The sequence below is a fragment of the Phoxinus phoxinus genome (genome assembly GCF_949152265.1).
Source record: "Phoxinus phoxinus genome assembly, chromosome: 21".
In the NCBI taxonomy this organism is placed as follows: Eukaryota; Metazoa; Chordata; class Actinopteri; order Cypriniformes; family Leuciscidae; genus Phoxinus; species Phoxinus phoxinus.
This window is the reverse complement of record NC_136896.1, coordinates 27,109,188-27,124,244: the sequence shown is the minus strand read 5'-3', so window position 1 is coordinate 27,124,244 and position 15,057 is coordinate 27,109,188. Positions and strand designations below refer to the sequence as shown.

The following is a 15,057-nucleotide window of genomic DNA, read 5'->3' as shown; positions in this document are numbered from 1 at the left end:
AAAGTTTTTTATGCACTGGTAAATGTTGAACGATTTTGCTTTTAATTACATGTCTTTTGTCTGACTAGAGGAAAGAAAGCATCCAAAATACATATTTAAGTGTTTATTGTAGCCTATTACACTTATTCTATTAACGTTTTTTTTTTTTATCCAATTCAATGTTATTACACGGTCAGTACTTCTTCCAAAGGGTTTTGTCTTACCCTGATTCACTATGGAAAGCCTTTATAAAGTGTTTATTTTAAACAGTGCCGGATGGTTTTCGCTATCGGCTAGATTGTGTAGGCTACACGTCACTCGCACGTGTGTCTCCTCATATCCAGAAAAAAAAGTTGCTCCGGCTCCTTTGACACATGGCATAGGTTAGTTGTCACACAGAGCGAGAAAGGTTGACATTGGGTAAGCTAAATCTCAAACCTCTGGTAAATCACCCGTTTTAAACAAACGCCGAACTAAGGAGAGACTACTGGCAAAAGAGACTGTGACCGAGGTCGTAATAAGATGAGAATTAACACTGACTAGACATTGACTAATAACTTTGACTTTTCAGGAGATGGTAAAAAAATGATGGATTTTTAAAAAAACAACGCAGAGAAGGTTTTTTTTATTACTCAGGTGAGTAAAGTATTGTATTAAACAGATATATTGTCATATCATATGTATGTAGTTAAATTAAAACAATTATCTATTGTGAAGGGCACAGTCACACGAAGCACAACCAAAACCGTGTTCTTCCACAAAATGCATGCAGTTCTGTTTTTTTTAACCGCTAGAGGGCTGTTAATTTAAAGGCCATGAGTTTTTTTTTTTTTTTTTTTTTTGCAGCACACATACACCAAACTTAACCGTTTTATTCCTATCTATATTTTTTAAGGTTTTTACAGAGTTTGTTCACATATCATTCACCTGATTTACATAACTTTTTATTTTTTGTTTTTTTAAACATTGTAGTATTTTCTGATTTATGGAGTGAAAATGCGAGATATCCAAAGCCCTGTAAAAAAACCTTTAGGCCTATGTCAACAAAATTAACCAAGAATTTTGTGCCTGGTTTTATCCAATGTTCAGATTTCTGTTCTAGAAATGTAGGCTATTTAAATGACTGCATTCTTAAATTATTAGATAATACCTAATTGTAATATTAAAAAAATAGTATTTTAGAAAAATGTTAATACAAAATTCAATGTGGGAATTTGTGATATATTAGTCTATTGAATATGTGGATGTCTTTTTCTCGATGATAACCTGTTATTGTATTCAAAATGTGGAATGTCTTTTTCTGTTGACCCTGGACCATGTTATCAGCGCGGGACAGACAGAGTGAAAGAAAACACACGAGAGAATAGCATCATTGACTGATGCGTGAACCTTAAACACTTCATAAAAGTTCCTTTAAGTCACAGCATTCCCGACAACACCCATTTTTGAAGTCTGGATTACAAATGTGACTCGTCGGAAATATGAGTCATAAGACCGAAAAGGACTTTAACGAAACACAAAGTACACGTACCCTTCAGTCACGCCTCTGCCGGCGTTGCCATGTCAATGGCAAAAAAACATTAGCATCTCTTCAACGTTTCTCTTTTTTTATTTCCTGCTTCCTCATTTCTCAGTTTTTCCATCTTTTTACAATTGTTCCTTCTCTTGGTGACTGTAAAAGCACTGGTGGTTTTAATAAGCAGTTTTGTTGTAAATCCCTCGCTATCTGAGGTAACTTGTTTAGTAGACTCACACACACCCTCTGCTCGCTTCACTCAGTCACGCTCAAACCCGTCTAGCAACACAAATCTGGGCACATTTCTTTCTCACACTGACACAACAACAGCACTACACGTCTGAAGTATGGGGCTGACACATCCTGGATTAATCGAGGGAGAGTCAGAGATGATAGTTCATTACTAATGTGTGAATTCTCCAGTTATCCCAGAGCTCACAGAAGAAGGAGTCGAGGGATTATTCTGCTTTCCAATGGTAAGTTACTTTTATCTGTATTATTTCATTCACTCAGAATACCTCATCTCACTGTGTTAATGTCACTGCGCTTAGAATCTGTGCTTGCAGTTTTCTTATGAACAGCTGTCCTGCGATCTGTGTGTTCAGTGCATGTTCTTCAGAAGACTGATAATAATAATTCTTCCCAATCATGTACCAAAAGGAGAGTTGAGTTTTGTTTTGCTTTGATTGTTTTGCTGGGAATTTGATTTAAAATATTAGGATATTAGCAAATTATTCAAATGTAATTAACATCTCATAGCCTAATTGTTTGAATATTAATCTCACTAAAGGCATGTATGTGTTTATATACAAACGTGTGTATATAGTGTAAATATAAACTGTAGGCTATACACACTGAAACACATGTACATTTGTGCAAGTCACATGGGTACATTTTATATGGAACAATTCATAATTGTTCATCAGTCTGGACACTCTGTCTAACCTGAATGTTTTCACGACTGGTTCGGATGCATTGTTCTTGACACGAGGCGTTGACTGCCCGTATAGTTAAATCCACGGAGGCACAGCAGATGAAAACACACACTCATGTCTTTGTCAATAGCTGTTGGTGTGGCAGTTTTATAATTAAAATAAGTTTTTAGTTAATCAGTCATCACAGAAACGTCAAATCTGATTTAGCTATTATGTCATTATATTTTGCAACAACCACAATGAAACCGAGATTGCAGTTTGCACGTAGCATGATGTGTTTTCCTGTTTTACGAGTTAATGTTTCCTCTATTTTGGCGTTCTTCTATGTAGGTTTGGGGTTAGTGCAGCGTTCCTCTGCAAACACACTCACTTCCTGTAGCCAGTGCTGTGCAGAAGAGCTCTCTGCAGCTTTAAATGTTCATGCTTTTAGATGTTTCCCTCTAGGTATAGGGGAACTAATCATAATTTAACTTTAATATTCAAATTTATAACAAAACACTGTCTTTTGACAAGCAATAAAGCTGCACTACAAATTACAAATCAAAAGTTAAAACAACTGCAAAAAAACAAAGAGAGCAGTATCTTTTTAACATATTAATGATTCATTGGTTCATTTATATTCATGAGTCTGCTTTTTTGTCCATATAGAAGTCAAGGGTTGCCTAACCAAAATGGTTAGGTGGCCAACAAAATATTCTTCAAAACTAGTTTATTTTGTGCACCCTCATGTCGTTCTAAGCCCGTAAGACCTCCGTTCATCTTCGGAACACAGTTTAAGATATTTTAGATTTAGTCCGAGAGCTTTCTGTCCCTCCATTGAAAATGTATATACAGTATACTGTCCGTGTCCATAAAGGTAATAAAAACATCATCAAAGTAGTCCATGTGACATCAGTGGGTTAGTTAGAAGTTTTTGAAGCATCGAAAATACTTTTTGGTCCAAAAATAACACAAAATAAGACTTTATTCAGCATTGTATTCTCTCCCGGGTCTGTTGTGAATCTGCGTTCAGGACTCCGCAGTGACGCTGCTGACGTAAGACGCTGATGACGTGTTATCTGGTGCGCCCGAGCTTCGTTTACAGTCTGAGGGAAACGCACGCTATATTCAAGCTATTCTACATTGTTTGCGTGGATATCATTTTTTTAATGGTGCGTAAATGTGCATGTCGCGGATGAGACACTTTTACAGCGTGCGTTTCCCTCAGTCTATAAATGAAGCTCGGGCGCACCAGATAACACGTCATCAGCATCTTACGCCATCAGCGTAACTGTGAAGGATTGACAACAGACCCGGGAGAGAATACAATGCTGAATAAAGTCTTATTTTGTGTTATTTTTGGACCAAAAAGTATTTTCGATGCTTCAAAAACTTCTAACTAACCCACTGATGTCACATGGACTACTGTGATGATGTTTTTATTACCTTTATGGACACGGACAGTATACTGTATATACATTTTCAATGGACGGACAGAAAGCTCTCGGACTAAATCTAAAATATCTTAAACTGTGTTCCGAAGATGAACGGAGGTCTTACGGGCTTAGAACGACATGAGGGTGAGTCATTAATGACATTATTTTCATTTTTGGGTGAACTAACCCTTTAACTCTCTCTCTCTCTCTCTCTCTCTCTCTCTCTCTCTCTCTCTCTCTCTTCACACCTGCACCTTTTCATCACTCGTTGTCTGGTTTCATTAAATTCAATGTAAATATTCAGTAGGCTGTCTGCTGTCAGGTTTCTCTCATCTCTCACTCTGACACACCTGTCGTTCCCCTGGTTTATCTGCATTCCTCTGTTTCACACATATTTTGTTCCACCCCATCAGAAAAGCCCTAGTTGTAAACAAACCTTCTGTGTATTATAGCTCTAAAATAACCCGTGTTTGTTTTGTTTTTTTAACTATTTGCGCCTGTGTGCACCTATTAGTGACACTGGTTTAATTTACAGTACATATTCTCTTTGGCTTATAATTATTTTTAAGAATTGTACATTTTAAAGATGCTAGGGTGCTGTGGGTGGTTGCTGAGGTGTTCTGGGTGGTTGCTAGGATGTTACTTACTGTCCCAAGATAAAAGAGCACCTAAGGTTTTGGCTTTTTGTTTTGCATTCTTTACATTCTTGTCCCCCAAGTAAATCAAATAAAGTTTTGTACTTCAAAATGTATTATGTTTTTGTTTTGTCTTGTTTTTTTTTTAAATATTCTTGTTCCTAGTAAATCTATTAAAGTTTTGTTTTGCGTTTTTACATTTATATATATATATATATATTTGTTCCAAATAAATCTATTAGTAAAGTTTTGTTTTGTGTTTTTTGTTTTAATTTTTATATTCTTGTTCCTGGTAAATCTGTAAGTAAAGTTTTGTTTAGTTTTTTATGTTCTTGGTCCTAGCAAATCTGTAAGTAAAGTAAAGTAAAGTTTTGTGTTTTAGGTTTTCATATTCGTGTCCTTAGTAATTGTATACATAAAGTTTAGTTGGGTTTTTTTGTGTGTATTTTTATATTTTTGTTCCTAGTAAATCTGTTAGTAAAGTTTTGTTTTGTTTAGATTCTTTTCTTGTTCCTAGTAAAGTTTTGCTCATTTGTGTTTTGTTCCTAGTAAATCTGTAAGTCGATTTTGTTTTTCTTTTTTTTTTCTTTTTTTTCTTTTGTATTTATATTTTTCTTGTCCTAAGTAAATGTATATGTTTGTTTGAGCTTTAGATCTGAATTATTTCAAACAAATTACCTATTGTTTTTTTTTCTGCTTTATCTTCAGATCTCATGATGACTATATATGAGCCTTGATTTCCTGTTTACGCCGAACACCAGACACTTTGGGATCAGCAGACGAGAGCCACTATGTCACTTTCACAGCAGGTTGTGGTGAAATTTGAATACAATTACACTGCTCGAGATGGCAGACTGGTGTCCATCAAACCCAACGAGCACTACACGCTGGTAGCCAAGACCAATGAAACCTGGTGGCACGTTCAGAGGCACAAGACGGACAAGCCTTTTTTCATCCCAGCTATGTATGTGACCGAGCTCCCACCCGAAACAAACCAAACTCCACTGGACCCTCCAGAAGAGTTTAGTGGATTGAAGCCCAGCTCCGAGACAGCTCCTCATAGTCTTCCAGCCAACATTAAACCTGCTGAGGTCACGCTTCGAGTCCCTGACTCCATAAAACGAGACTCGGAGAAAGACGGCCATAGAATATCAACATATATTATTCCAAAGGAATTCTTTGAACTGAAGGGTTTGGATCCAGATCCCCTAAAGGTTGAAGCAGAGGCCGGTCCTGTGCCGAAACTCCAGATCTATGACAATGTTTCTTTCAACCCTGGTTCTCCATCTAATGGGGAAACACCACCCTCTATCTTACTGACACCTGCTTTTACAGATATCACCTCAAAATCAATTGAGAGTCCAAAAGAGTCAATAGAGAGGCCTCATGGGGACTCAAAGTCACTGGATCAAGATATTCAAATCCTCATTAGACCTGGCTGGACTGAAGACATTTGGAACCTCATGGATAAAGACAAGAATGTGTATGAGAGTATAAATACAGTGAGAGAACCAGAATCCTCAAAACCTGATGATAATATGACAGTAAAGACACAGAGTTCCCCAGTCCCAAGCCCTGTTACACTAGATACACCTCTGGTGAGTAATACTTCTTCATGTGTAAAGTAAAGCTGCATTAGACTACATAAGACAATAGCCTACATAAGACAGCAATTTCTGTATGTAGCAATATATATATATATTTTATTCCATTCTCCAAATATATTTGTAACAACAGCAATGTTGCTCAGTGACAAAGGCTATAGCCTATTCATTCATTATAAAATGTCTGTGAATTAAGTGATGACCCAGTATACTCATCTCATAATGACTTGGATTGCTCACAATCGGAGTGATTGAGCTGCTTTTCTTGAACACATGGGGGCGCTGTATACAAGTTAGCATCTGAGCCTACAAAAGCGAAACCAAAGGGAAGTGCTGATGTCTCAGGTGTCAAAATCGTTATCAAATGATAATGAAGCATAAATGTGTCAGTTTAAAACTTTTACTGCCCTTAGAATTTGGTGTAGAAGTGCATTACAGGACCAATTGATTGATAAGAACTTAAAAATGTTTTATTTCTAAGGCCTCTAAATTACCAAAATGATCAAAACTTTGCTAAGAAAACTGTTTTACAAAATATAGTAGGGCTACATGTCATCTGATTGATCTTTAATCTGATTGAATCTTTGATAATAAAACAGCCTTTAAATATCATCTACTAAGACATATTATTGGAACATGAGTGGCATCTGATATTTATATGCATTTTATGTAAATAGTCTGTTATACTGTCATAAAAGTCTCATTGATTTACATTACAAGCTATCAGAATTTCATCATCATTTTGGAGATAAACAACAAAGTTTGCACCAAAAGGCATATTTTTTACCCTGAGTAAAAAAAAAAATGTTCCTGCTCGAGTGTGAGCTCCATATTTTCACCATCTGGGTCATAAAAGCCTGATAAAACACGTTTTAAAAAAAGTAGATAGGCTATATATTAAAATATGTCTAAAGGTTCAGTAAATTGTTCCATTTTTTAAAACTACCTCTGACTATTATTATTTCGTATGTCAAGCTTTGCATGGTTGATTTTCTCTTTACAGTAGGCCTATGTAACGTTAACTGGTTGATTTAGGCCGGGAGCCAGGTCCACTCCTCAGGATGTTTTTTGCTACCTTTTTTTCACTATTATTTCCTATTATCTTATACCTTGAGCCATCACAAGTTGATAATGACCACCCCCAACTCGGCCCCGTTTGGTCTCAGGGGCCAAAAAACTCCCTTTTTGGGAAAAGCTTTTGACGGAATTATGTAATTGTGAATATTAAGCTACTGCAGCTACATAAATGGTCATATAACCCTAAAATGTTGCATGGTACATCCTGACACATAGGGGAAACTAGCAGAAAAAGATTCTGGGGATTTCTGCCTTTTTGCTGTCAAATATCACCCTCAACATACCCCAAAAGACCAAAAAATGTCTGTCCGCCTGACAAATTGTCATCAAAAGTGATCATTTTCAAGCATTTTATTATACATATCACCGCCTCAAATGTACATGAAAAACTTACCAAGTTTATAAGCTTCAATTTAAGACCAAGATGACATTTCTGTCTAGTGGATTACAGCTGGTGTAACCAAAGTTCTCCCCCGTACCCCAAATCAGAGAAAACAGAACTTTCAAGCATTACCATTCCAGATATGGGATTAACCCCTTATATTGGCATCAGTCATTACATATTTAAAACAGTAATATTCTAAACTAAACCTAAACTAATCTTGACAAACTATATATCATTTGAAAGCTTACAATCTCTAGTTTACATGTTTGGTGACTGATTTTCAAAATAAATGACAGAGGAGCCGTAATTTATCAATTTGCAACAAGAATATTTTCATACTCCTAAGGCGTGTTCAGACCTTTATTTTGAAATAGTGACGAACATGAAAAGTCATGAAAGAATGGTAGAAACCTCAGATTGTTTTCATGCCAAGAGTTCAAAAGATAGCATCTTAATTATTTAAGAAAAAAAAGTCTGAAAATGTTTTGAATATAAAGAAAAAATATAATAGATTCAGCATTTGTGATGTGGCAGCGAGCTATAATGCACATACGGGATCTTTTTATGTTTCTTAGAGGTTGAATAAATTTCAAAATCTGCCAAACTTCCAATACTACTTCTGAATGGGATGTCTACTTCATAAATTGTATAAAAAATATAAAAAAAATGGTTCAGATCACTCAAACAACATATGGAAATGGAGGCGCTCTATATGGGCAGTAATGTCAACTAGTGGAAAAGTCTGGTACTGCGCCCAAACAAAATCTTACTGAAAGCTTGTTTTTTGAGATATCAACCTAAAATTTGAAACACAACATGTTCAGAATTTTGTCTTTGATTTTTTTATGTTGCATTTTTAGAGTCCAACAGATTTTGAAAATATATATTTGTATATAAAATATGAATAATAACTTTTTTAACATTGTACATTTTCATAAACTCAAACTTCTATAACTTTTTTCTGTTTAACTTTCTTGATTTATTTCACTTCTTTATTTCAAAATCTGCCAAATGTCTTCTTTAAAACAAGACCAATTTTATCTATATTCAGATGTAAAGCATTCTTGAATTACAACCATTTAAGTTCGGAATGTGCATTTCATGTCTATAAAAAAAAGGGGGGTGTCGCTTAAGGGGTTAAGCATATTTTTTGCATATGAACAAAACTTCTAAAAATAGTTGAGACTTGACTTACGTACTGCTATACTATATGAAGTGAATTGCATGATGTTTATTCAGTAATGTTATGCCCCTAGGTGGACTGGGGTCAGGGTGCAACATAGGATACAATCACACAAAATCAATTAACCAAATGTCCATCCATCCATCTTCTGCTTATCCGGGGCCGGGTCGTGGGGGCAGCAGTCTAAGCAAAGATGCCCAGACTTCCCTCTCCCCAGACACTTCCTCCAGCTCTTCCGGGGGGACACCGAGGCGTTCCCAGGCCAGCCAGGAGACATAGTCCCTCCAGCGTGTCCTAGGTCTTACCCGGGGTCTACTCCCGGTGGAACGCGCCAGAACACCTTCCCGGGAAGGTGTTCTGGCGAGGTCTTACCCGGGGTCTACTCCCGGTGGAACGCGCCAGAACACCTTCCCGGGAAGGCGTCCAGGAGGCATCCGGAACAGATGCCCGAGCCACCTCAGCTGGCCCCTCTCGATGTGGAGGAGCAGCAGCTCTACTTTGTGCTCTTTCCGAGTGACCGAGCTCCTCACCCTATCTCTAAGGGATCACCCAACCACTCTACGGAGAAAGCTCATTTCGGCCGCCTGTTTCCGGGATCTTCTCCTTTCGGTCATGACCCACACCTCAAGACCATAGGTGAGAGTAGGAACATAGATTGACCGGTAAGTCGAGAGCTTTGCCTTGCAGCTCAGCTCCTTCTTTACCACAACAGACCGTACATCGACCGCATTACTGCAGAAGCTGCACTGATCCGTCTGTCAATCTCCTGTTCCATCCTTCCCTCACTTTTGAACAAGGCCCAGAGATACTTGAACTCCTCCACCAACCTGAAGTGGGCAAGCCACCCTTTTCTGTCTGAGAACCAAGGCGGCCTCAGATTTGGAGGTGCTGATTCTCATTCCGGCAGCTTCACACTTGGCTGCAAACCGTCCCAGTGCATTCTGAAGGTCCTGGTCTGATAGGGCCAGCACGACAAATTCATCCACAAAAAGTAGAGACGAAATCGTGTGGTCCCCAAACCGGACCCCCTCCGGCCCCTGGCTGCGCCAAACATGCAACTTACTGCGACTTACTGCCGGCAATGCGTTCCAAGCTCCTGCTCCAGTCGTACAGGGACCGGACAGCCCTTAGCAAAGGGCCCCGGACCCCATACTCCCAGAGCACCCTCCACAGGACACGGTGATGGACAGAGTCAAATGCCATCTCCAAATCCACAAAGCACATGTTCATTGGAGTCAAACTCCAATGAACCCTCCAGCACCCTGGAGAGGGTGTAGAGTTGGTCCAGTGTTCCACGACCAGGACGAAAAAAACGCACTGTTCCTCGTGAATTCGAGGTTCTACTATCGGCCGAATTCTCCTCTCCAGTACCCTGGCATAGACTTTCCCGGGGAGGCTGAGAAGTGTGATCCCCCTGTAGTCAGAACACACCCTCCGGTCCCCTTTCTTAAAAAGAAGGACCACCACCCCGGTCTCTCAGCCCAAAGTTACTGTCCCTGACCGCCACGTGATATTACAGAGGCGTGTCAGCCAAGACAGCCCCACAACATCCAGAGACTTGAGGTACTCAGAGCGGATCTCATTCGCCACCGAGGAGCTTCTTGACTACCTCTGTGACTTCAGCTTGGGTGATGGACAAGTTCACCTCCAAGCCCTCAGCCTCTGCTTTCTCAATGAAATACGTGTAGGTGGGATCATCGAAGTATTCCTTTCACCGTCCGACGACATACCCAGTTGAGGTCAACAGCTGCCCACCTCCACTGTAAACAGTGTTGGTAGGGCACTTCTTCACTCTCCTGAGGCGCCGGACGGTTTGTCAGAATCTCTTTAAGGCCGACCGGTAGTCCTTCTCCATGTCCTCACCGAACTCCTCCCAGGCCCGATTTTTTGCCTTCACAACCACCCGGACTGCAGTCCGCTTGGCCTGCCAGTACCAGTCAGCTGCCTGAGGTGTCCCACAAGCCAGCCAGGCCCGATAGGACTCCTTCAGCTTGATGGCATCCCTTACTTCCAGTGTCCACCACCTGGTTCGGGGATTGCCGCCTCGACAGGCACCACAGACCTTACGGCCACAGCTCCGAGCAGCCGCTTCGACAATGGAGGTGGAGAACATTGTCCACTTGGACTCAATATCTCCAGACTCCCTCGGGATCCGGTCGAAACTCTGCCAAAGGTGGAAGTTGAAGATCTCTCTGACGGGACTCTTTTCCAACAGACCCTCACAGTACGTTTGGGTCTGCCGAGTCTAACCAGCTTATTCCCCCGCCATCGGATCCAACTCACCACCAGTTGGTGATCAGCTCCGCCCCTCTCTTCACCCAAGACATATGGCCGGAGGCCAGATGAAACGACCACAAAGTCGATCATCGACCTCCGGCCTAGGGTGTCCTGGTGCCACGTGCACTGATGAACATGGTGTTCGTTATGGACAAGCTGTAACTAGCACAGAAGTTAAATAACAGAACACTGCTCGGGTTCAGATCAGGGGAGCCGTTCCTCCCAATCACCCCCCTCCAGGTGTCACTGTCGCTGCTCACGTGGGCGTTGAAGTCCCCCAGTAGAACGAGTCCCCAGTCAGAGCACTCCTCCCAGAGGCATATAGGGGCATACCAGGGGCATATAGCCCCGGACATCATAGCTCCTAGGATCATTCGGGTACTCAAACCCCTCCACCACGGTAAGGTGGCAGTTCAAGGAAGGGGCCAAATGTGAGATTTAATAAAATCCACAAAGTCCTCACAACACAAGGAATAAAGATGACTAGTGTGCAGTCCGTTATCAAAACGCCAACCATGGATTTCACATTAACACACAGACAGGCAAGCTATACCACTATGGTCTGAGGGCGACATCATGGATAAGCAGCAAAAAGGTCTAAGAACCAAATAAATGTTTTCTATTTTATGTTTGAGCTGTATTTTAGTTTCGCAATTTGGCTGTAAAGAATGTTTACCTGTACAGAAGGTTACTAACGTTTACTTTATTGAAGGTTGGCTTTTTGATAACATACTGCACACTAGTCATCTTTATTCCTTGTGTTGCGAGGACTTTGTGGACTTTGTGTGACCCTAGATCACAAAACCACAGGTCACAAGTGTCACAGGTTTTTTTTATGCCAAAAATCATAGGATATTAAAGGGATAGTTCACTTTAAAATTAAAATTCTGTCATCATTTACTCACCCTCAAGTTGTTTCAAACCTGTATTAATTTATTTCTTCTGCTGAACACAAAGAAAGATATTTTGAAGAATGTCAGTAACCAAACAGTAGTCTGTACCCATTGACTTCCATAGTATTTTTTTTCCCTACTGCCCAGATAAGGGCGCCTCCATTTCCATATGTTGTTTGAGTCATCTGAACCATTATTTTTACAATTTTCATACAATTTATGAAGTAGACATCCTATTCAGAAGTAGTATGGGATGTTTGGCTGATTTTTAAATTTATTCAACCTCTAAGAAACATAAAAAGATCCCGTATGTGCATTATAGCTCGCTGCCACATCACAAATGCTGAATCTATTATATTTTTTCTTTATATTCAAAACATTTTCAGACCTTTTTTTCTAAAAGAATTGAATGGATGCTATCTTTTGAACTCTTGGCATGAAAACAATCTGAGGTTTCTACCATTCTTTCATGACTTTTCATGTTCGTCACTATTTCAAAATAAAGGTCTGAACACGCCTTAGGAGTATGAAAATATTCTTGTTGCAAATTGATAAATTACGGCTCCTTTGTCATTTATTTTGAAAATCAGTCACCAAACATGTAAACTAGAGATTGTAAGCTTTCAAATGATATATAGTTTGTCAAGATTAGTTTAGGTTTAGTTTAGAATATTACTGTTTTAAATATGTAATGACTGATGCCAATATAAGGGGTTAATCCCATATCTGGAATGGTAATGCTTGAAAGTTCTGTTTTCTCCAATTTGGGGTACGGGGGGGGAACTTTGGTTACACCAGCTGTAATCCACTAGACAGAAATGTCATCTTGGTCTTAAATTGAAGCTTATAAACTTGGTAAGTTTTTCATGTACATTTGAGGCGGTGATATGTATAATAAAATGCTTGAAAATGATCACTTTTGATGACAATTTGTCAGGCGGACAGACATTTTTTGGTCTTTTGGGGTATGTTGAGGGTGATATTTGACAGCAAAAAGGCAGAAATCCCCAGAATCTTTTTCTGCTAGTTTCCCCTATGTGTCAGGATGTACCATGCAACATTTTAGGGTTATATGACCATTTATGTAGCTGCAGTAGCTTAATATTCACAATTACATTTTTCCGTCAAAAGCTTTTCCCAAAAAGGGAGTTTTTTGGCCCCTGAGACCAAACGGGGCCGAGTTGGGGGTGGTCATTATCAACTTGTGATGGCCCAAGGTATAAGATAATAGGAAATAATAGTGAAAAAAAGGTAGCAAAAAACATCCTGAGGAGTGGACCTGGCTCCCGGCCTAATTTAGCTGAGATTACATTTTAGAAAATAATGGGCTAAACGCTTATCAAGCTCTTACCTCCCTATCTTAAAAAAGTAGCCTACGTAACTAAACGTACATTTTGTGGTATAGTCCTACTAAGATATGTAAACATATGTAAATTACTAATAAAAATAGTAGCATAACGTTACTCTTTCGACTGTTCCATCCCGTGCCGATAACCGCTCGCGAACTGTTGCTATAGTTACAGCCTCACGAGCCTAGTCTTGTTGTGAAATAACGACGTTTGAAACTTTCCTTATGTAACGTTAACTATGTAAAATTAAAAGTTGTTCAGACTGGTTGTAAAATGAAGAAAGTTTAACTGTGAAGAGTCAAGCAACTCCTCGTAATATGCGTCCTAATATTGACAATAATATTCTGATATAGGCGTCTGTTATATTTCTGCGTTTTTGAAGCGCTGGATTTTGTTTATCAGCAACGTTTCGACCCTCTTCAAACGCCCAGTCAGACTCAATTTCTGGAGCTCCCTGCCAAGTGATCTGCATGTCAATGGTTTGCTTGTCAGTTTGTGTGTACGGCCGCTGCCCCTCACCGGCACCAAACCGGCTTCTCCATCCGTTTCATCTTCCACACCGGTAAACAAGACGCGACGCGGTGCGTATGGAACACTTTTATTTGTCTAGTAGAGTAGGTGCCGAGTTTATCATTAATTACCTAGTTATTTTTTAAGGGAGTCGAAACGTGATGCATGGTCCCGAAGTATAAATTTGACTGTGTAGGGGGAAGGGGTTTTCAACCATTCTGTTAGAGTCAAATGAAGAGCACAACAGGTTAGGTGAGTTGCTACCAAGTGCCCTTATGAGTGTGAGTGTGAGTGGCACTGTGGGGAGGTACAGTACCAGTACCAGGCGTTTACTACAACCACTCCCACAAACACACCTGTTTCCCTGCGGAGGGACGGATAAAGCACATCAGCGTTAAAAAAAGATGGATTCTAAACATCAGTTTTGCTGCCGATTGGAATATCTTTTCAGCCTCTTGTAACGGGAAGGTTTCACCTGTGCAGACACATAAGGTATGACAGAATAATCCTGCACTTCCGGTTGGTAGTGATGCGGTGAGGAATCTGAGGTGATTTTTGACGGAAAACACCATCGCGTGTTATTTACAGAATGAGACGCTACAAAACACATTTATGCATCTGTTATTTTGAGATTCTAGGGTTTTGACTTTTCATAAAGTGTTGTTTCAAACTAGCTAGTGGGAAAGAAAACACCCAAAAATACACTTTTTAAAAGTACTTTTATTGCACTTAATGTAGGCAGGCCTATTTGCAGATTTCTATTAGCCTACAATGCAAACCTTAAAAGGCCGTTTTCTCAAAATGTGTTTTTTATTGCACTGTTAAATATCCACTTCAACAGCTTTACACACAACACTTTATAGTTGTATTCCTAAGGTTTATCCAGAGGGGTTTGTTCATATATTGCCTGATCTTATACATTCTTCTTGACAGAATTCACCTCAGAGTGATAAAAAGATAAATCCAAAATCCCCTATGTAAAAACCAATGTCAACAAAATGAAACAATAATTTTAAATCTGATTTCTGTTCTGGAAATGTATGCAAACTATCATATATTTAATTAGATAACGCCTCATTAGCATATAACATTTCAGAAAAAACTTATGCAATTTTTATTTTTGCAATTCTTAATGTAATCAATCATCTTGGGAAGTATGGTGATATCTAGGAACGTAGTTATTTTTTTAACCCTATTCACCTGTGGTGTCTTGCCTTAAATGCATAAAATAGGCCTACATTTTATTATATTACGTAATAGATAGCATCGAAGTTAAATTAGCACAACCTTAGTTTTGCG

The 15,057-nt window shown here is 39.4% G+C and overlaps 1 protein-coding gene across 4 annotated transcripts in view; it reads left to right on the top strand.

Moving 5' to 3' along the window:
* Positions 1-1,791: 1,791 nt before the first annotated feature.
* arhgap27 (Rho GTPase activating protein 27) overlaps positions 1,792-15,057 on the top strand; it is a 45,891-nt gene continuing 32,625 nt past the window's right edge. For all 4 annotated transcript variants that reach the window (XM_079595223.1, XM_079595222.1, XM_079595221.1 and 1 more), the window contains exons 1-2: positions 1,792-1,971; positions 5,189-6,078. In XM_079595223.1, the coding sequence (XP_079451349.1) occupies positions 5,272-6,078 (807 nt within the window). In that variant the 5' untranslated portion in view covers positions 1,792-1,971; positions 5,189-5,271. The remainder of the gene's footprint in view (positions 1,972-5,188; positions 6,079-15,057) is intronic.